The 22,015-nt window shown below is 56.1% G+C and overlaps 2 protein-coding genes across 2 annotated transcripts; both read right to left on the minus strand.

The window, feature by feature from the left end:
- Window positions 1–110: 110 nt before the first annotated feature.
- Window positions 111–9,170, minus strand: HSD11B1 (hydroxysteroid 11-beta dehydrogenase 1; the record flags this gene model as incomplete). The annotated part of the gene is made up of 13 exons (XM_084275825.1): window positions 111–670; window positions 1,087–1,230; window positions 1,769–1,954; window positions 2,087–2,198; window positions 2,583–2,713; window positions 3,290–3,520; window positions 3,925–4,080; window positions 5,073–5,282; window positions 5,900–6,043; window positions 6,860–7,045; window positions 7,673–7,798; window positions 8,283–8,471; window positions 9,083–9,170. 13 exons carry the CDS (start codon window positions 9,168–9,170, stop codon window positions 450–452), a joined length of 2,124 nt encoding a protein of 707 aa, XP_084131951.1. The 3' UTR covers window positions 111–449.
- A 6,341-nt stretch (window positions 9,171–15,511) lies between these two features.
- G0S2 (G0/G1 switch 2) lies at window positions 15,512–16,568 on the minus strand. The gene is made up of 2 exons (XM_084275933.1): window positions 16,471–16,568; window positions 15,512–16,157 (listed from the first exon to the last, which is right to left on the minus strand). Exon 2 carries the CDS (start codon window positions 16,111–16,113, stop codon window positions 15,805–15,807), a length of 309 nt encoding a protein of 102 aa, XP_084132059.1. The 5' UTR covers window positions 16,114–16,157; window positions 16,471–16,568; the 3' UTR covers window positions 15,512–15,804.
- Window positions 16,569–22,015: the final 5,447 nt, after the last annotated feature.

Below are 22,015 nucleotides of genomic sequence, written 5' to 3' on the forward strand. Positions count from 1 at the left end.
TGAAAGCTGCGTTGATGCAAATTGTGCTGGGAGGTCGGTTTAACCGGTGGGGTGCTGATAAGGGCTCTGAGCCTGTGCACAATGGGAAGGAACATCAGCCACAGCACACATCTTGTACAGCAATGTGGGGTTTATTGTTATGGAGACCTGCCTGAAAGGAATACACAACAACACTTCCAGGTTCAGAGACCCTCTCGTGGCTTTGGGCGGCTCGGGCTGCTTGGCCCAACCCCTCTCTGGGCCAGAGCAGGTTGTGGAGCGGGATGCTGGCAGCAATCCTGCTGCCTGGAGCTTCCCTGAAGAGCCTCTTGGTTGGAAAAAGCCAGTCAGAAGAGTTCATTGCTGGAAAGGGTGTTTTCATGCTGCGTCTTGTCTTGGGCGCGTCGCCGGTGGCTTGGAAAAGGGCACCGAATCCCTGGGGACTAGCCCAAGGTGTCCCGGCGCGGGGGCTACGTCCTTTGGATGTTCTCCACCTTGTAGCCGTTCCTGAGGAAGGAGTCGAGGAAGTCGGGGGCGATGCCCCGGAGGAGGAGCAGGCTGCCCACCATGCGGTACGGGTAGTGCAGCTCCCGCTGGCGCAGCGCCCCGCTCTTGATGATCTCCAGCGCACACTCCTCCTTGGGTGCCGGCGTGCCCCGGATGGCGTGAGAGACCGCTCGTACGGCGCTGTCTGGAGGGAGGAGGCAGTGTCAGATAAGGGGGCTGCTGCAGGTACCCCTGGCTCACTTGGAGTGGGGGGGGTCTGTGGCTTTCTCTAATGAACCAACAAACTCTGGGGGTTGGACCCACTTAGCAAGGCTTAGAGTAGCTAAAATAAGTAGAAGTGTAGTGGTGTCCTTCCCTTCCCACCTTTCAAGTGGCTGTAGGACTGAGCTCCCACCTCTCCTGGGTTTGCTGCAAGGATCAGAGAGTCAAACCTCTCCGGCCACGCTTTGCAAAGCTCCCACAGTCACACAGCTGCTGAGGGTCTGGCGGCGGGGGCAAAGCAGCGTGCTCAACAGCCTGGGGATGGGGGGTGGGCTCGGCTCTGCTGGGCTCTGTCTGGAAATGCACTGAGTCACAGGGCCCCTGTGATGCTGAGCTTACCTGTGTTGATGTAGCCCAGGATGCAGAGTGTGATGGAGACGTTGACCTTGTCCACGATGAATTCCTGTCGCAAGGAGCTGAAAAATCCATCTAAGGCAAACTTTGTGGCAGAATAGGGGGCACAAAACGGGCCAGCAATTTTACCTGGAGCAGAGACACAAGGTCAGCATTCAGGTACTGGGCAGACACCAGGCTGTACTGCTCTCCTCTCCCTTCCCCTTGCCCTTTAAGGAGCTACAGTACTGTGATTTAGGTGATGGAGCAAGCTGTTGTGAGTGCTTGAGAAACAGATAAATGCAGGGATGGTTTAAAGGTAACACATGGCACACAGTGGTATGAATGCCTTTGGCTGTGGGTGGTACTGCTCTCGTACTCCTGCACATGTGTATGTGGCTCTGCACGCAGTAAGCTGTGGTCTGCAGCGCGTGAAGGTGACTGTGGGTGCCCAGACTAGCGGGACAGGGCACAGGTTATAAATCCCTTGGAGGAATTTAATTGTTCACCCAGGATGTAAGCTGTACAATGATCCTGACTCCCGGCAGGATGGCTCTGCCTGATGGGCCCAATCCTGCCTTTTGGAGAAGGTGCAGTGGGGAACCCTTGCAGGTAGAGGAAGAGCCATGGGCAGGGAGAGCCTGGCCCCTCGTGTGGGCAGGGAGAGCCTGGCCCCTCAGGTGCTCACCTGCCATGGATGACACGACAACAATGCTGCCCTCGCTCTCCTTCAGCATGGGCAGGGCAGACGTGGTCATGGCCACGTAGCTGAGGAAGTTGGTCTCCAGGAGCTTTCGTATGTGCTCAACATCCCCATCAAAGAACTTGAAGTAGCTGCGACCGATGTGATTTAGGATGAGCATGTCCAGGCCTCCTGCAAGCAGAGAGCTTGTGCTATTAGCAACCTGCACCTCAAAACAAATGAGCTGCTTGGTGGCTGGGATGGCCCCAGCATGCTGTGTGGGGTGTGTTGGGGAGTGAGGAGGGGCAGCTCCCCACCACCTACCCCAGGTGTTCTCAGCCTCCTTCACCACCACCTCGGGGAACGTGGTGTCCTCCATAGAGCCGCTCACGTAGCGGGCGGATGCGGCGCCCAGCTCGAGGCATCGCTTCACAACCTGTGGTGACAGTGACAACCATGTTGGTAATGGCTATCCCCCACAGACCCCCACCCCATGTCCCACAAAGGCCATTGGAGTGTATCTCTGTGTCCTCTCCTTCATGGGAGGAGACCCATTGCCCAGGAGAGTTCCTGGCTGCAGAGTGAACAGTGGCACATCTGAGCCAGCACTTGATGTTTGTCAGCAGGGCAGGATTGTGTAACTGGGGGTCTTTGCATGTGGGGTGTGTGTATGTGTCAGAAGGGGCTCGTGCTGGGATAGCTCTGGGTAGTCGGTAGGATGCCCGGCATCCTGTGTGCCTCGCTGGGGTTGGTATCTGCGTTCTGCCCCTGATGGGTTCTGGGTCCCAAACGTGTCTTGTGCACCCTGCTTGCCATTTACTTTCTGCAGCTTGGCCTCTGTCCGTGCTGTGAGCAGTAGGTGGGCTTCCATGCGTGCCAGGTGATAGGCCATCTGCTCCCCGATGCCGCTGCTGGCCCCGGTCACGATCACCCGCTTCCCCCGGAGCATCTCTGGAGAGGAGGGCACAGAGCTCAGAGCTGGCACAGCCTGTACCATTCCCCTGCCCATGGGCAGTGCAGCTCCTCTCTGCCCCCACCACCCCTCGCCTTGGGGTGTGGGGGGCTGCAGGCAGCAGCACTGCCCCACTGCAGCATGTGCTGCTCTGCAGACCCCTGCAGGGGTCCCCTGGCTAATCCCAGTTGGTGGGGAGCACGTGTGAGACTCGAGCTCTGCACCCAGCCTGGCCTGGGAGTGGCTTTTTGGAAATGGGAATTACTGACTAATAAGATTAACTGCTTCAAGGGGAGAACTGCAGGGTTCCTAAATAAATGACTTCCTGAAATCAGACACTTGCCATGCAGAGCCCATGAGCTTTCTGGTGCACGCAGGGTGCTCTGCCCCTTGTGCTGGGGGCTGCACTCCCCTCTGCACCCACCCCCCACACACACACCCTCAGCCCCCCGTGCTGTGGCTATTTGGGCTGCACTTTGGGCAAGCCCTTCCAAGAGCCCGTGTTGTTCTACACGGGCACGTGCTGCTGCTCGGGCAGCAGCCTTGCTGACTGTGGCTTTACAGCAGTGCCTTACCTTCACTGAAGTTCTCGGTTGCTGAATAAAAATAAATGGCCATTGCCAGTCCCAGCAAGGGGATGAAAACCTTGAGGAGCAGACCCATCCCCCTGTGAAAGCGTGGGCAGGAGCGAGAGAACCTCCACGGCTCCGGCTGTGGGGAGGTGGACGTGTGGCTCGGGTTGCAAACAGGGCTGGGAGCGATGGCAGTTTCGAGCTGGTTCTTATCTTGCACGACTCCGCTGGTATCTGTGAGACCTTTTCTTTGTGCTTCCGTGATTTAGCAAACATTAACCGGCCGGGGAGCCTTGCTGTGGACTTTAGGCTGTCCCTTTGCACCCTTGCCCTGTGTTTGAGGTGTGGTTTTTTTTGGGAGGGTTGTGGGGACGCGCTGAAGGAGCAGTGGGCATGTTGTTTGGGGTGCAGACCCGCTGGGGTGGGCACCCCTCTCTCTGTGCCTCCCTTCCTCACCAGCTGCCTCAAGGATTTACTGACCAGCAGCCCCCCTGTGTATGGGCTAATGGGAGTATCTAGAGAGAGCAGGGCTGGCAGGTTGGGGGTTTAAGCACCCTTATTGGTGTTTTGGGGGTTCTCCTACGTGGTATCGCCGCTGGTGTGATGCTGATGGTTTGTTGGGTGGTTCCTACACCTACAAAACTCTTCCCTCTCTGGAGGAATGTCCTGCTGCAGGCGGCAGAGAAAGAGCCGAGGGGGGTGAATAATAAAGATGTTCAGCTCTGACAAGTGTTGTGTGTCACGCTGCTCAGCGCCTGCCTGGGCATATGGCGAAGGGGCCTGCGAGCCATCTTCTGAAAGAGAAAGTTTAAAGGGCAAAACCCACTCTGTGTGTGCTGCTTTGTGTGGGCACTCTGGGGATGAGCAGCCCAGCAACGCCAGTTCCTGAGTCCCTGTAGAAATTGAGGAGCAAATGGATCCTGAGCAGTGCTTTGGTGGGAGGGGTTTGGGGGGCTTTCATTATGGTTTGTCTTGGGATGTTGGTGCTTGAATGGCCAGAACCATGTTGGATGCAAACGCATCAGCTGGGGTGCTGCTGCAGGGGTTGGGGATGCTGTCAGAGCTCGCTGTGGGCCTGTGCTTTGGGCTTGTGTTCAGTGTGTGATGCTCCTGGACCCCGAGCTCCCAGCCTAGTGTGGTGATGCAGCAGCTCTGTGCATCTGGAAGGCATCTGCCAGGTATACTCTGTGTGTAAGAAACTGTCTACCATGCTTGGAAAGCCTTGCTTGGGGTAAAACCCCCTGTGTAGTTAAGCTAACAAGCAATAGCATAAAAGATGGCTCTTCCTAAGGATAAATAATGAAGGATTGTTGCTTGAGCCTCCCTGCGGAAGGCAAGTCCATGGTGTCGTGACACTTGCAGCAGCGCATAGTGATGGGGAGAGGGGGATGAAGGACCCACAGCGCAGGCAGAGCGGGTGGGTTAGTAGTTTTATTGAATTACTGGCTTGTTACTGCTTGCCCCCAGTCTGGGACAGGGGAGGGGTCTGCCCAGGAGCGATGCTGCAGCATCTGCATCCCTCCCGCCTCGGACCGCGCTGTGTGGCCGGAGCCGGTACTCTCGACCTCATCCTGACGTCATTACCTCGTCCGAAGGCGAGCGGGGCTCTGCCGGGCTGCCCATGTCCCTTTCCCCCCATCCCAGTGCGAGGAGCAGCGGCGGGACCCGGCTGCACGTCCCGTCCCCGCCGGCAGAGGAGGGTGTTGGACCGGCGAACCCCCCCCCGCCCGCGACGCCGGGCCCGCTCAAGGCTGGGGGGCGGCGCGGGGCCCCGGCCCCTCTCGGCGCAGGCGGTCCAGCCGGTACCGGCTGCGCACCAGGTAGTCCAGCAGCTCGGCGGCCCAGTCCCGCAGCAGCAGCGGGATCCTGGTGGAGCCGTAGCGGTAGTAGAGCTCCCGCCGGCGCAGCGCTCCGCCCTTGAGGATCTCCAGCGCGCACTCCTCCCGCGGCGCCGGCGGCACCAGCAGCACGTCGGCGGCGGCCCGCACCGCGCTCTCTGCCCGGGAGCAGACGGGGCTCAGCCCGGAGGCCGAGGGGACTCAGCCCGGGGGAGCGGGGCCAGCGGGGAGAGTGCTGGGTGGGGTGCGGGGCAGGAGCAGAGGGAGGGTTAGGGTCAGTGAGCCGGAGCCCCCCGAGGTGCCCGAACTGAGCTCATGCATCCCAGCACGTGGAGAGCCCCCTGAGATGCCCTAACCGTGCTCGTGCACCCCAACATGTGCGGAACCCCTTGAGATGCCTTAATTGTTCTCATGCACCCCAGCGCCTGTGGAGCCCCCTGAGCTGCCCAAACCCTCCACGTGCAGCCCTGTATCCCATCCCATCAGTAGATGGGAGTGTGATGGGAGGTGGGCGGGCAGCACATCCACATGTGCTATGTGAATGTTGGGCTGTGCCAGCCCGTGCACAGTATCTGGTTTGGTGTATTGGGGGAATTAGGCTTGTTTCTTGGTAGAAGAGTGGCAGGATGCCCCAGAGCATGTTTGCATGTGCCTGTGTTATGGGCTGGAGGAAAAGCAGCAGCAGAGGGGAGAGGGGAGTTGAGATGCAGGGTAGGAAGCAGAGAAGGTGATGCTTGGGGTCCTGATCAGCCAGATCAAACAGCACAGATCTTACCAGTATCAATGAAGCCAAGGATGCAGAGTGTGATGGAAACGTTAACGTTCTGAATGCTGAATTCCTGCCTCAGGGAGCTGAAAAATCCGTCCAAGGCAAACTTAGTTGCAGAGTAGGGGACCGTAAAGGGAAACCCGACTTTACCTGCACACAGAGTGAAGTTCTGTTAGAGCCCAGAAAGCCTCTGCCCAAACCTCTGGTTTACCCATCACTGGGTCAAGTTATTTTTACCCAAAGGGAGCTGTTAATGAAATGCCATCCTGGCACCCCAACAGCAGCATTACAGGTATTCCTGCCAGCTTCCAGCTCTTCTAAGGTCTTAAGGCCAACGCCGTGTCGTGTCTCGGGTTATGTGGAACCTGCAGTAGCTAGGAAACCCTCAGAGGAGGGAGATGGAGCAGAGTTTGGACTGCTGCCTCTGGATACTGAGCGAAGCCGATTGCCAGAGGACAGTAACTCACATACCGGCTGTGAGCAGGGACATCTGTTTGTGATTTAGTTTCCTGACTTAACAGAAACTGAGTAGAACAGAGTCATGGTTTTGTGAATAGTCAGTCAGTAACTCCACAAATGTTAACAGGAACTTGACCTGCCAAAACAAGGTGAGTGATCAGAGACCCAGCACGGTGGGAAACTGCTGTTTCCCCTGTCCCCATAAAGCTGGAGCTGTACAAGCTCTGCAGCTCTACTCAGCATCCCAGCAGTGTGTGGGGTTGAGTTACAGGGCTGGCCATAAAGCAAGTTGGGGCAACTGGATTGCGTCAGAGAATAAATTCCATTGAGAAAATACAAAAATAATCTGGATTTAAGAGCTTTTTTGGGGTTTTTTTGGGGGGTGTGTGTATACGTGAGGCTGTTACGGCTCCTTTATGATGCCTGGTGACTCTGCAGGCTGCTGGCTTCTGAAAAATCTCCCCATGGAGACTGAGTCCCATGTCACTTGCCTCACTGCCCACTCACCTGCCATGGATGAAACCACTACGATGCTGCCCTCGCTCTCCTTCAGCATGGGCAGGGCAGACGTGGCCATGGCCACGTAGCTGAGGAAGTTGATCTCGAGGAGTTTTCGCACGTGCCCAACGTCCCCGTTGAAATAACCAAAGTATGATGTGCCGACGTGGTTAAGGATGAGCATGTCCAGGCCTCCTGCAAGCAGAGGAGCAGGCGTTAGGGCAGGGTGGGAGAGGGCAGCAGGCTCAGCCTTCCCTGGGAGCAGAAAGCATGCCATCAAACGAAATCAGGTTTTTGGGTCAGAGCCGTGACCTGTCATCCCTGGAGCAGGGATGTGATCCAGAGGGTGGCTGCCAGCAAAAATTTTGTCGTGATTTATTTTTGTTCCCCTAGTTCAAAATACAAATGCCCTGTCCCCAGGGAGATTCCCCACCCCGAGCTGCCCACAGCCCAGGATGGGTGCAGGGAGCTGCAATGCTGCGTTTCCGCAGCCATGACCCATAACCGCAATAGCACGGCTGCTGCGAGCCTGACGGGCGGTTTCAGACCACAGTAGCTGGGGTGTGATGAAATCTGGGATTATTACACTGGAACAGGATGTCATGAGGGCACGGGGCTGAAATCGAGAGCGCAGTTCAGTTGGAGCTGAAGCAATGAAGCCGGGCAGCGGAGTGGGACCGCGGAAGGCATAGTTAGGGGGGAAACCTCTCCCACCCCACCCCATCTCCATCTCTCCTGCTCTTTTCTTACTAGCCACGTGGCATAAAAGCAGCGTGGCCAAGGAGAGATGCAGTGTTGTGCCAAAGCAGGTTGGAAACATACCCAGCGAAGTCTGTGCCTCCTTCACCACATGCTCAGCGAAGGCCATGTCCTCCATGGTGCCGCTGACGTACCGCGCGGAGGCTGCGCCCAGCTCCAGGCACCGCTCCACCACCTGCCGCACCAACACTGCGCCTCAGAAACCCTCTTCCCTGCTTGGGAAGCCTGATGCGGCAGAGAAAGAGGGTGTCTGCTCCCCATGATGCATCCCCACCTTAAAACAGCGGTTTTGGAGCTTTGGGTGTGTGTTTAGAGACTTTAAAGCTTCAAAGGGAGCCTGGAAAATTGCTCCTGTGGTGAATGCGTTTCCCAAGGCAGTCTGGCGCTTTATGGGCGCTGGGGTTGCCTGTGTGCAGGGTGAGCAGGAGCCTGTATATCACCGCAGTGGAATGAGGGTGTGTGTGTGCCGAGGGAGCCCGTGTGGATATGCACACAGAACTGAGCACCTTCAGATACCCCAGCGTGTGTCTGTGGGAGGGGGGCTTCTGTGCACGCAGGAGCCCCAGACAGCACAAGTATGTGTGCCTGAGAGAGAAAACTCTGCCCAGCTGGTGTTTGTGCCGCGGTGGTTACACCTGCATGTGTGTGTGTGTTCCTGTGATGTGAGATTGACCTCCCTGTGTTGGTGTGTGCACCACCGTGACCGTGCGAGTCCCCAGCTTGCCATTTACTTTCTGCAGCTTGGACTCTGTCCGTGCTGTGATCAGAATGTGGGATCCCATCCGTGCCAGGTGATAGGCCATCTGCTCTCCAATGCCAGTGCTTGCGCCGGTGACAATCACCCGCTTCCCTTTCAGCATCTCTGGGGACCGAGGCACAGGGAGTTAATTTATCCAAACCCTATTTTAAAAACAAATAGAATAAATAACACTCCTCTAATGCCCTTCAGAGTAAGTAGTTAACTGGAAGCTGAGCGAGCCTGCGAGGGCAGGATGTCCGGCACCAGGATGTCTCTTCCAGCTGCTGGGAAAAGCTGTGCTGAGGAGCAGCTGCAGCTCCTCACCGAGCGCAGGGACGCGGCCACGGCGCTCGACTCTTTCAGCAGCTTTTTTTCCCCAAGCCAGGACAGAGCTTAGAAACACCCTGAGGATTTTGTAACAGAAATCATCTGCTAAGTTGCCTGCCTCAGAGCTGGAAGCCCCCACATTGAAAAGCCCATGCTTATAAACTCTCCTTTCTCTCTGCACGCTGGAAAAATGGAGGCTGGGAGCCCCTGCCTCACCTCGGGACGCCTTTCCGCACGCTGCTTGCTTGGTTTGATTTCAGGGCTTTGTTAAAGCAAGTTCCCAGCGCCAGCCACCGCACAGAGGCTGGGACAGGGTTTGGGCCAAGCTCTGGGCAGCCTCTATGCAAAACGCTCCAATGTGGCTTTTAGTTCTTCTCCTTAAAGGCGGATTTGCTTTGAGCACTTACCCGGCCTGAAGTTCTCCCTCGCAGAATAAAACCAGAAGGCCAAAACCAATCCCAGAAGGGGAATGAGGATCTTCTGCAACCGACCCATCCCACTGTGGAGTCAGGAAACACAGCATGAAAGAGAAGGGGGGAAAAAAAAAAACCCCAAAACAACCCCAAACAAACCCAAACCCACCTCAAACCCAAAGCAGCCCGCTCTGCAGAGCAGCGCCAGTCCTTTCAAACCTGTTAGTGAAGGAACTACAACTTCCCAAGGGCTGGAAAATCCCGGGTGGATGGAGGAGCGAAGAGAAGCCTTTGGTGTGCTCCTGCTGGAGCCGGGGCTGCTCGGCCTCAGCGAGGGTGCTGGTTGGGATCTGCCCGGCTCTTTTCATATTTCCTGTCCTACGTTTAAAATGCAGAATTTTGCACAACACCCTGAAGAGGTGTGTCTTTGCTGAGCAGCATCAAGTTTCACTCCCAGCACATCAGAGGCAGCCTAGTGCAGGTGGTTAAACAGTGATTTATTTTTTTTATTATTATTATTCCTGCTGGCACTGTGTGTGTGGGGATGTCACCCGCCTCCCATCGGTCGCTCTAAGGGACTGGGGGCTGCTGCACTGTGGGGGATGTTCAGCAGGACACACAGTGGGGGTCCTGTGCTCCCCAGGGCATTGCTGCTCTGCACCCTGAGGCAGCTGGGATACTGGGATTGGGGGTCCAGATGTGTCCATCCCTATCCTCCACCCCAAAACGAGCTTCAAAAGCACTTTGCTGAGGCAGGGTTTATTATTTGAGCAGATGAGGGAGCGGGGGCTGAGCTGAACCTGTCACCGGGGCTGCAGCTGCCCCAGTGCTGAGGGGCTGCTTGGCACAGGGAGGTTTGCAGCGTAATGCTGGATATTGTTTCCTGCAGAGAAATAAGGTTCCTCACTGCTGTGGTTCTGCTTTGGGCTTGGCAGGAGCTTTGTTCTTACTTTTTTTAAGTGAATAATCTGAGGAAAAACCACACAGCATCCGCTAGCTCCCAGCCCAGGCGCCAGTGCCATCAGTGCCGTTGAGCTTACGCAATAGGTACCAGCTGCGCTCCGGCTCCCAGCTGGGATCTTCATCACGGGATGCTGGTACCTCCTGTTGGCCTGTGGGATGGGGCTGTGCTGCCGAGGCTGCTGGTGCCCCCAGACCTGCCCTGCTGGATCCTCCTCTGCCCTCCCAGCTGGGAGTGGAACATGTTTGCTGGGACAAGACAAGAGCCTCACTGGCTGTGCAGGATTGGTTTTACCTGGCACGTTGCTGTGCTGGTCCCACTCAGACCCCTCCACCATAACCAACTAGAATGAATGATTTAAAGAAAAAAAAAGTCCCCTATTGTAGTTTTAAAATGAAGATGGTTGGACTTAGTGACACTGGTGGTTGGGCAGTGCAGCTCTCTGGCCTTGCTTCTGCCTTGCAGAGTGTTTGCCTCCTTTTTCTGCCTTTCTGCTTCATTCTCAGCTCTCCCCTCTGATAAGCGCCCAGCCCACGCTGGGTCAGATAACACCTGTACCAGGGCTCTGCCTTTTCCTGCCCCTGCCTTTCTTTGAACTTGGGCCGTGCTCATAGGGCAAACATTTAATTCCTGGGCTTGGGAGAAAAAAAAAAACCCTGGAACTAATTAACCTTCCCTCAGCAGTGATGCTGCCAGCGGGCAGGGAGGCTCTGCTTGGATGCTGCGCAGGGGATGCCGCCGTGAAGCGATGACTGTCAGCCTTTGCGTGGGTGTGTGGGGAAGGTCGCGTGCTCTTTGCTCCACCTTGGCATGGGGAGATGTGGGGATGGAGGCAGCATGGTGGGTACAGAGCCAAAACACCCCACTTGCCTTGCTGGTATGTCCTTTAATGGGAATTCTGGGCTGGTTTGGGGGGATTCTGTGAAGCCCAGTAGTGGGTAATAAAGGACTGAAGTACTTTTCGTTTTTATTAATACTTACTTTATTAATACTATTCCTTTTTCTAAAGGAAAAATCTGTGTTTGTGCCATTTTAGGCTGTCCTGTGTGGAAGCAAAGCGTTGGTGTATGCTGGTGTGGTCCGGGGGGTCTGGGGGCTGCGGCAGCTGCTGGATCCAGCTGCTCTTTGCTGCCCACCTGGGTTCGGTCTTGGTGGTCAGTCACCTTTCAGGGTGCTGCTGCTCCTCACTCCCACTCACAGCTTTTTCTGGGCTTGTTTTGCTGTATGCAACTTAAGAACTTGTTTTTAACCTTTTCCCGGGGGCGGGGAGAGAGGGAAGGAGGAGGGGGGTGGCCGGGAAGACGTGACTGCAGGGAAGTGTTTGCTGATCTCAGGCCACGAGGATGGTCCTGGCCCCGTCACTGCCAAATCTCGGTGCCTTGGCAGAGGGGAGCCGGCTGGCAAGCCCAGCTCTGGGTGTGATGGAGCACTGGGAATGGTCTCTTGCTTCTGAAAGGCTTCACCTGATGTTTTTTCTGGATGCATTTCCCACCCCCCCCATCCCCAGTGCCCATCGCTCCTGTATCACTCAGCGAATCCCTGTGTTTGGAGGGGTGATGCTCAGTGTTGTGCCAAGTGCTCTGTTGGGGGAAGGTTCTTCATTTACCATTGCCTGGAGCTCACTGGAAGGAGACAGGACACAGAACAAACTCGTGCTCCCAGGGGAAGGCTGGAGCAGCAGAGGGGACCCCAGAGCCCCCACAGAGCCAGCAGCCCAGCACTGCCTGGAGCGAGTGCGTTCCAAGGGCAGGGCTGGGGCTGGGGCAGGCTTGTGCATGCAGCCCAGGGACTCAAAAGCACTCAGCAGGAGTTGGGATACCACTTCTTCTTTTTTCCCTCTTTTGAGCCATATTTGGCTCTTTTTCAGCCCATTATCAAATCTTTGTTAAACACAGCAGATTTTTCTCTTCTCCCCCTCACCTTGCTTTCCTTTCCCAGGTAGACATTGAGGCATTGCCTCTCACACCCAGCTCTCCCACCACGCTTTACCACGAGCACAGATCTCAGCCCTTTCCTTACCCTTATGGAGTTATACTCTCATCAGGCTGATGTGCACATCAGTGTGATGCTGTTGAGCCGTGTCAGGTGTGTGTGTGTCAGCACAGCCACATGCTGCCTCGATGAGGCTCCTGGACATGGTCCACATCCCACAAACACCATCGTGCTCACGGCTGCACCGCTCCCAAAAAACACACTCAGGTCCCAGGGGAGATGATTGTGGGACTGGTTTGGTTCGATGAGGTTGTTCCTACTTGCTGCTGGTTTGGAGGAAACACCATGAAGTTTAAGCACTAAAAGGACTCTTATTCCTGTGTGACCAATGGGGAATTGCTGCCTGGGTATTTGATTGTGGGTCCTGCGGCTGCTTTGAGGCTTGGCCCCTCTCCATGTTCCCGATGCCCTTGGTGTTGGGTGGCAGAGGCTGCTGTGCTTATCTGGGACCCTAATTTTAGCCTGGCAGCTCTTGAACCATCCAGAGCCCAAACTGCAAATAGGGAGTGAGGACTCTGTAAGGATGTTTGGCTCATGCCCTTGAAGAGGGAGGGCTGCTGGGGTTCAGGTGGCCTCCAGCTCCCTGTGATGAAAGCCTGGACAGCAGCTCTGAGCTGAAATGAGACCTTTGAAGAGGTGTTGCAGGATGGGCACAGGCAGATACTGGCCGGGTCTTCTGCCAGCTGCACTTTTCATGAGGATTTAATGCACCAGGGAAATGTCACGTTTACAGGGTAAAGTAAACTGGGTTCAGACAAGTCTTGGAGAGTAACAGAAGTCAATGCTGTTGACTCAGCAATCGAAGTCATGCTCTGGATGTGGCTCTCCTCAAGAGCTCATTCCTCAGGACTCAGTTTTAAATGCTCCATGTGTTTTTTCCCCATAGCTTGCCTGCAGTGCCCTGATGAGCACCGACTGTACGTCTTACTCCATCTCCTTCCTCTCTGCTCTGTCCTGGCGCTTTTAACTATCCCTACAGTTCACCCAGGGGCTTTGGAAGTGACCCCACCGTGCTCTATTGCAGTGGGGTTGGCTGGGGTTTTCCCCAGTTTGTCTGGTGTGGGAGCACAGAGGTGGTGGGGCTGGGGGAGAGGCTGGTTTGGAGGGTCCTTTCACAGCTTCACAGTGGGGATGTTTGCTGAAGCCTTTTCATCTCCTGCGTCTGGCAGGTCTGTCATTCATCATCGTTAGAGCCATGCTAAACGGATTACTTGGCCACTGTATTGTAAAGAGCAGGTTAAATAAGACTTTATGTGGTCACTGTGGTGAATTCAGCTGTTAATAGATGTCTGATTCCCCCCACTGTGGACAGCCAGGCCAGTCTGTGTGGCTGCAATCGGCTGCGGCAACGCGCAGGCGTGACCCCTGAGCCTCACCTTTCGGGGTGATGTGCAGGAGGTAACGACCCCTGAGCCCACACTGCGTCAGGAGGCAGCAGATTGTCTTCTGCAGGGCATGGTTTTACCGAGTTGGCTCCGGCCCCGCCGGCGCAGTGCGTGGTTCAGCTGTCTAATCCTGTTAGTGGTCTTAGGAGGAGCTATTTTGACTGTTCCACAAACCTCTTTGCTTTAAGCTCCTAAACCCCGTGACTGGGTGGATAACTGCAGAGCAGAGGTGTGGGCAGCGGGGTACCAGCATGATGGGAGGGGGCCGTGCACATGGTGTGGAGATGGAGATGGGGGTCTGAGCCCAGACGTGGTGGAGGTCTGGCTGGCTGGACTGGAGCTGCCTGGTGACCCCTGGTCTCACCAGCTGGGCTCCAGCTTTGCCTCCTCACTTTGTAAATTCTCCCTTTTTCACAGGGCAGGATGAGAGACCTACAGCTTGTAGAGAAGGGCTGGTTGAGGGAACTGATGTGTGGGGGACACAGTTTGCAGTGGCCTTGGGCAAAGATGTGGTTCCCACCTCAGAGCAGTCTGCTCATCAGCTCGTTAGCTCTGCCAAAGCAGCGATGCTCCTCACAAGCAGTGACATGTGGTGGGTCAGACCTGGCCACGTTTTCACCTCTGATGGCCACAGACATTTGGGTCCCTGGTTTTCACCTGTGCCAAGTGTCCTGCAGGGATTCCAGGTGGGCATTCCTGTTCCATGGAGCCAAGCTGGCAACATTAAACCTTTTTAAAGACTGAATCAAGGGGAGAAGGATGGCAGGGCAGTGTTCAGCTGATGGCTTTCTCCAAGCCTGACATGCCTTTGGTATTGGTGGAGTGTTGGCTTGTGTAGCCTTGCCAGAGGCCAAAGCCTTGGCTCCAGACTAAGCCAAGGATTCCTTTGTGTGGTTGGACTCTGCTCTTTGTGCTTGCTCCGAAGCTCAAGCAGGGCTGTGCAGCCTCCCTGGCTTCCCTCCTCCACAGTCTGCTGCTGGTTGATTTCTTATTGCTTTTTTCTTGATAGAAGCAATAGTCAACAAAAGGAGCTGCAGGGCTCTGTGTTAGGGAAAGGCAGGGTGAGCATCAGCTGTGCTTTTACATCTCTGGATCCCCATAGTGACTTGTGCAGCTCTGGAAGGAGCGATGATGCTGGGCAGCTCTTTCTCACTTCCCATAACCTCCTGCTGTCCATGCAGATTGTTTCACTTCTAGGGGGTGGTGGTGTGTCACTGGTGTGTCTCTGGTCTGTGAGTGAGGTGTCTGGCCTGCTCCTCCCCTGCTCCCTGTGTCTTTGCTGATGCCGGATCAGGAAGGATTTGCTGCCAGTCGTGATGGGCAGGGACCAGGTCTCTTCCCCCCCCTCTGTAGCATGGTCAGGATCTTTCAGCTCGGGCTGTCTGGAGGGTTTATTTGACCAATAATCCTGAATGCAAAAGATTCTTACTAAGCCCAGGAAAGACTTCTTTTAAATAGGTGAAACTTGTCTAATGAGTCTGGCAGTGCCCTGGGTACAGCCCTGAGTGTGGATCCCTGGTTCCAGGCTGACTGTGCAGTCGTATCTGCCCATGCCTCAGTTTCCCCATCTATGACACCTCTGTAATACGGGTAGCAAATATTATTTTGTACACTTAGGTGTCTGTGGCTTGTTTGTGAAGGGTCCTAGGAAAGGCAGACTAATTTCTTTAGGCTTTTTTTAGCTGTGCAGCAGCCTGGCTGAGGGCTGGGGGAGGGACAGCTGGGGCTTTGGTTTGTTTGTTGGGCACGCATGGCCAGGGCAGAGAGGAATCTGTGCCGTTAAACCCAGATAACCCCGGGAAGGTACAACCCACCTCCAACTTGGGGACATGTGTCTGTCACCCGGGTGAGAAATGCCACCACCTCCCAGCTGACCCATTGTGGCCGAGAGGAGCTGCTCCCCCCCACCCCCTCCCCAGAACAGCCTCTCCAGGGAGCCTTCACTGCACGGAGGGTGCAGCCACCACTCTCCCCAGCCCCCTGTGTCCCCCCAGTACCCCTCAAGGAGCCGGGAGGCGCGAGTGAAGCCGCTCTGCAAGGCGGTGGGAGGCAGCTGTGGACACAGAGGGGGCCAGAGAGCATCGGTACCATAGAAAATATTTATTGATCTTGCAAAACGTTGTAAAACGCATCCGTAAGAAAAATAAGAAACCGTGCTGTGCGTCTCGCACGCTTTTATACCAACAAAAGGTATTTTTTCCCCACTGCTGCACAGCAGCAAATATAACCCTTCGCTTCTTCCAAGTCTTGCACTTGCGGTCTCCTCCTTCAGCCAACTCTCCCTCTCTTCTTGCTGGGGCCACCAACCAGGTCGGGCAGGGCAGCAGAGTCTCTCTTGCGCTTGGGTGCTGGGCCGGGGCGGCTCCCCGCGGGGCTCTTTAGGAGGCGTGCTGCCTGGTCACCAGCGCCCGCTGCATCGCCCCCGGCTTCTTGCTCTTGTCCAAGATCAAATCCTCCTGTTTCTGAGGAAGGGTTTTCTCCTGCCTCGGGGCCCGCTGCTTCTCCTCCTCTTCCTCCTCTAGTCTCCCTTCAGAGGTGAAAGGGCTGCACACTGTCTCCACCAGCCCGATAACCACTCCAAAGAAAGCCAGCACGCTGCCCAGCATGTACAGCTTGACCATCTTCCTGTTGGGCTTCTGGCTGAGCATTTCTTTGGCGAAGGGGATCAGCTCGTGCATGGTTTCCATCTCTGGTTCGGTTTGTTGGCGGCAGACCTGGGAAGATCTCAGTCCTGCGAGAGGAGAGGGGGACGTTAAATAAATCCAGCTGCTCGTTCCCATAGTGCTCAGAGCCTCCCAGGCAGCCCGAGCCCACACCAGACCCCCCAGCCCTGCTTTAAGCCGGGATGTTTTGCTGGAGGCTCCCTGCCTTCGGGAACACACGTTCCCCCCTCTCCCCTCTTCCCATGACCCCGCTGCTGGGGGTCCGGCAGCACAGACCCTCCGGGGCCAGGCTGGTCCCGCACCGCATCCCCCCCGCGTCGCGCTGCATCCCGCAGCATCCCCAGCGTCTCGCGCTGCATCCCTCCCATCGCACCCCCTTACCCAGAGGCTGCGGCTGCTGCTGCTGCGGGGCAGGAGAGGGGAGGGGAAGGCGGTGAGCGCTGCGGGCTGGCGGCCGGGGCTCGGCGGGGCTGCCCGGGGCTCGGCTCGGTAGCTGCTGCCCGCCGCTGCCGCCTTATATCGCCGCCGGGGCGGGCGGGGCCGGGCGGGGGGGCCGGGCCGGGGCGGGCACGGTGCCCCGAGCACGCCGCCAGCACGGGCCGGCCCCCCCCTCCCCGCCGTCTTGGCAGCTCTTGTCCTTAATCCGGCCAGGCTAAAAAAATCCCTTTTCCTTGGTTTGGGGTTTTTTTTTCTCCTCCCTTCTACAAAACTTGTTCATGTCCCGTCCCCCCGTCCCGTCCCCCCGCCCCCTCCCCCAAATACCCTAAAGTCTGGATTCAGAGCCAGAGATCCTTTCTATCACTTGTAACACAGCTTTGTGGCTGCTTCTGTAAGGAACATCCACTATATAATTTACTCTCTAATGAGGCTGTATTTACTGGGCTCGTACTGGGGAGTGATGGAGGAGGTCTGTGTCCATGGCTCATTAAATACAGCAGGGTTTGGATCTGGGGCTTGGATCTGTGCAAAGTCCTGGTCAGCAAAATGTGTTTTCACCTTGCTGCCCCCTTGTAGTGAGGTGGGTAAAAAGCTGCCTTAGGGAAGTGTAACAAAGGTGTTATGCAGGTCAAGGCGTGGAGGTGTTTGGTAAGGGCTTCTCTAGGTGGTTCATGGCAGAGGGAACTCTTAGAGAGTGGATAGATGCGGCGTGAGACTTGGAAATCAGAGAATAACTGGAAGCTCCCAGATTAGCAACAGCCACAGGCAGCCTGTTAAACCCCCCGTTTTTCACCTTTCCTACACTTGATGCTGAAAGTCTGTAACACCCTGTCACCAGTGTCACTCCTTGTGATTCACCTAAAGGACGGTGTATTTCCTTTTTTGGGGAAAAAACCAGGAGGCAGCACTGTCACACTTCTTCCCTGGCTGGCTGCCGGGGAGCATTGCATCAATAACACAGAGCAGATTACATCACCTGCCTCCGCGGGTGTCTCTCCATCAGCGCACGTATGCTGCTCTGGCTGGAAGCAGAAACAGTGTTCTGGTGGCCACAGACATTGGGGAAGTTGCTAAAGACACGCAGAGCTGGTGGGATTTATGAGTCCTGGTTCCTCAGAGGAGAGGATGGTGCCCGGACAGATCTCTGATCCGATCCATATGGCTGAGAGGCTGGGAGCTGCTCTGCAGGGGCACCGTGCAGGGTCCGTGGTGCAGTGGGAGCTCATGCCTGTAGCAGCACTTTTGAGGAGCTGTTGGTGCACATGAAAGAGGAAAAGCCCCGAGGGAGACTTGTGGAAGGTGCTGTAAAGGAGGTGGCTCCCTGGGATGAACCCTCTGGAGGGGCACCCAGGGGTGTGAGTAAAACCCCGAGAAGCGCAGCCCCCAAAGCAAGCCAGAGCTGAAGGGGGTTGTCCTCAAACAGGGAGGGGGGGTGAAAAAGCAGGGGGATTCTTTTCCTCCCTGCCCCTAGCTCATGGAAAGGAGGAATGGTGGCACAGGCAACGGGGTTCGTGGCCCTGAGCTGGGCTTTATCTCAGCCCGCACAGGAAGAACCTCTCTGTGACGTGATTGACTCATGATGTGAATAAGTGTGTGGTGTTTCCCCTTCCTGCCCTGCGACATCCCCAGCACCCCTGTGTGCGTGGTACCCCTGTGTGCGTGGCACCCCTGCGTGTGTGGCACGCCTGGGGTCAGCACCAGCTTCACTTCCCAGTGTGGGAGCTCTGAGAAATGTGGGAACGACTTGCATGGTGCGTTAGCCAGCTCCCTTTTATCCTTTGCTGGAGGATTTAAACACCTTCCCTTCTGATAAACCTCCCTTCGAGGTGACACTGCCCAAACTCTCCCCTAAAATCACAAAGCTGGATCGTAAGGCTTGGGCTGGATGATCTTAAGCCCAGCTCAGCTCCCTGCTGGCGGGCGCATGGACACTGGCTGGCCCTTCTGAAGGGACATGATGCTTCAATTTGTTGGTGGCTTTGTGGTTTGGTGGTGTTTTTTTTTTCCCCCTTCCTTGTTGAGCTCTGCCGTGGGCATGTGAGGAGCAGTGAGTCATTCCCAGCTCCTCACATCCCGCACGTCCTCGCTGGGAGGCTGGAGGATTTCCCCGCCGCCGCCCCTCCTGCCCCCCTCCCCAGCACCCACTGCTGGGTGTTTGCTCCAAGGAAACTGCTGGTGAAAACTTGGGGCTTTTTTTGCAAGTTCTGAATGTGCTTAGGAAACTGCATTGCAAGACAGGCTGTAAAAGTTGCTAAAGACTTGTCTATCCTCCTCAGCGTCTGGGTTTGGGGTGGGTTTTTTTTTCTTTCTTTAAATAAAAGGCCCTTATCTCCTCTGCCAACTTGGCAGCAAAGGTTGCAGCTGAGTCCTGCATTCAAGCCGTGTTTTCCTCTTCTGCAAGGCTTTGAAAAATGACCATCGCAGGGAAGATAGCTGGAGGAGACAGCAAGGAGACAGGGAAAGGTCAAGGGCGCTGTACCTCTGGCTGGGGCCAGCTGCCCGGCGGGGCTACAGGCTCTTTGGGCTGTGAGGTGTTCTCTCTGCCTCCAGCCCCGCAGCGCTGGCCTGGGTGAGCTCCTCAGGCCCTGCACAAGCACCAGCGAGCAGCCTGGCTGTCTGTCCGTGCAGCAGCCTGGCTGTCCGTGCAGCAGCCTGGCTGTGCAGTGTGCAATCCCCAACCAAAGGTCAGTGGGAAGAGTTGGAATTGGTATGTTTTGACTTAAATAAATAAATAATAGAAATATCCTGGGTTTCTTCTTGAGGCAGGATTTTCTTTGCCTCCTGACCCTTATATTTGAAAGCTGCTTTTTCCAGCTAGGAAGGATGCTTTTCATTCCCTAGGTATCCATGGAGCTGTCCATGCAGTCCTGACCAGCCAGAGCTGTGGGGAGAGCACAGAGCTCGAGATAAATTTGAGGGTTAACTGAGCAGTTGGTAATCATCTGTGCCAAACGCCTCTCAGAGCAGCGCTCAGGTTGTGAGGATTTAATGAAATAATATTTAATTCAATCTTGTTTTAAATTTGAGTAGCAAAAAATCTGTGCAAGCTTGTTGTGTGGACATTTAAATTGGATTAAAAGTGGATAAAAGGATTAATGATTAACACTAAATTAGACTAATTTTAGCTGTTCCTAATCTTATTTAGGAGAGTCTGCACAGGGAGGTTGTCAGGTTTAATTGCAGCTTTGATTAAACCGGGCTTTATACTGGGAGAGCTGCCTGTGTTTAACGTCAGCTGGAGGAAGAGCTCTGCCTCGACTTCCAAAGCGGCATAAACTCCTGAGGCTTAACCTGAATATTGCCAGGGGATGGCTGAGACGTGTGACCGCTCAGAGGGGCTCGGGGAGATGATGCTCCACACGTGCTGAGCTCTGCTGGATCCCGGTGCTGGATCCCGGTGCTGGAGCCGCTGGCTTGGGTGAAGCTGCTGTGAAATTGCTTTGGAGGCTCCAGGCAAATCGCTGCTGCAGTGGGGCAGCTCTGCCTGGATTTTAGCTGATTTAATGGGGATAACCTTGGTGCTGGTCTGGGAGTGGGAGCTCTGCCCTTGCTGCGCTGGACGTGCTGGAGCAGAGGAGCAGCCAGTGTTTCCAGCGCTGCAGGAGCGGGCTCGGCTCCCAGGGCCCTGGGGCTCGCAGGTGGCTCGGCTCCGGTTTCAGCTCTGTCCTTCCCCAGCTCCGTGCTGGCGGGGGGCACGGGCAGCTGCCCACCCTGGCAGGGGCACGGCAGGTGCTGGGCACGCCGAGGGCGCGTGCTGGCAGCTCGAGGGGGAGAGGGGAAGGGAAGTGACGGTGGTGGAAGGACCGGTCCCTGCTGCCAGAGCATCCCCGTAGGAAGCTCGAAGGAATCTTTGGGGCAGCTCATCTGCTGGGGCATAAACGTGCTGTAGGTGTTGACCCCCAAAACACTCGTGTAAAGTAGGGATGTGAAAAGGGACCCCCAGAGCCCAGCAAGGCATGTTAAGGGCCTGTCCTGTGCTGGAGCAGAGGAGGTGGCAGGGACAGCCATGGGGACTTTGGTGTTTAGCACCTAAAATTGCCCATTTCACAGAGTTCTGCAGCCAGCTCTCCAGCTGACTCGCTGGAGGCCAGGCCCAGTTCTCTTGCCTGAATCCAGACTATTTTGTTTTTTCACTCACTATTGCTTACCTTGGAGGAACACATTCGAACATAGCTAACACAGTGCTTTAGAGCAGGAATTGTGAGTCTGGGGGCCCATCCTGACCTCGCTGGGAAGCCAGCCCCATGCCCTGAGTGGCGTGGAGGTCCCTTCCCACCTTCCCAGGCCATGGCTCAGGGTTTAGCAGCATCCTGGAGGGGAACTCAAGGCCAAAGGCCGAGCTGACCAGTGCCTCCTGGTGCCATTTCCCGAAGCATGGCAGAGCATCTCCTCAGTAGGTCTCAGCAGGAAGGCTGCTGTGGCAGGAAGATGTGTTGCCTCATCTCCCACCTGCCTGTGCACAGACAGGGGTCAGGTGCTGCTGGACTTTGTCCATCCCAAGCGTGAGCTCCCTGGTGCAGCCTGGGGTGCAGGGCTGTGCTCCAGCCCTGCACCAGCGCGGCAGGATCAAACCCCACGTGCAGCCAGCCCTTGTTTCAGTTCTAGCAGGTGGGGGGAGGAACCAGCTGGCAGCCAGGAGCAGAAAATAGTGTGACCTCTGTTTTGGCCACTACTTGTGGTGCCAAGGAAGATGCACAGCTTGAAGAGGGCTCCCAAATCCCCCAAACATGAGGGTCACTGTGGGGAGGGGCAGCACAGAGACCCCCTCCCTGTTCCAACTCCTCCGGCTGGACATGGTCTGGTGGAATCTTTTCTCCTTTAGAAAATGGGGACAGGACAAAAATAAAGATGTTCCCCTGCAAGGATAATTTTATCAGAGCTCCCCATGGAAAGCAGGCAGGCTTCCCAGCACCCTGCCCCTGCCAGCTTTGCTCCCGTGCCGCAGTGTGCCCGGGGCAGGCTGTGCCATGGGAGGGGGCAGCCACAGGATGGCTCCACACAGGGTCCTGTGCTGACCCTGCCTGTGGCTGGGCACGTGGAGCTGCTGGGTGAGGAAAGGAGCGAGTGGGGAAAAGGAAAAGCCTGGCTCAAGGGTGAGCACCAACAGCCCTTGCTCTGGCTGTAGATGGGAGCACTGCTCCTGAAGGAGAGCCAGTCCCACATCCAGTGGGGTCTGGGGCCATTGCTGTGCACGGATCCGCTGCCCTTGGCTGGCTGTGGACAGGAGGTAGTAGGTCCTGTCCTGCTGTGCTGGGGAGGACTGGCTGCCTCCGAGGTGGCACACAGCAGGCATCCCAGGGCTGCCTACAGCCAGCACTGGGCATGTGCTGTCCTGGGGCTGCAAAGGGAGGCAGAGCCAGGTCCCAGGGAATTGGGAACCTTCCCAGGGTGCCTTCTGCAGCTCCCCTGCTTCCAGCTCCAGGTCTCAGACCACCTTGCAGGTCTTGGCCGTGAAGGTTTGCGTGTGTCTGACAAGACCCACACTGGC

The sequence above is a fragment of the Gallinula chloropus genome, assembly GCF_964237585.1.
Source record: "Gallinula chloropus genome assembly, chromosome: 27".
NCBI classification, from domain to species: Eukaryota; Metazoa; Chordata; class Aves; order Gruiformes; family Rallidae; genus Gallinula; species Gallinula chloropus.

What these genes read in the sequence shown, in the direction of transcription:
- G0S2 (XM_084275933.1), bottom strand. Translation starts at nt 16,113, where the DNA reads ATGGAAACCATGCACGAGCTGATCCCCTTCGCCAAAGAAATGCTCAGC.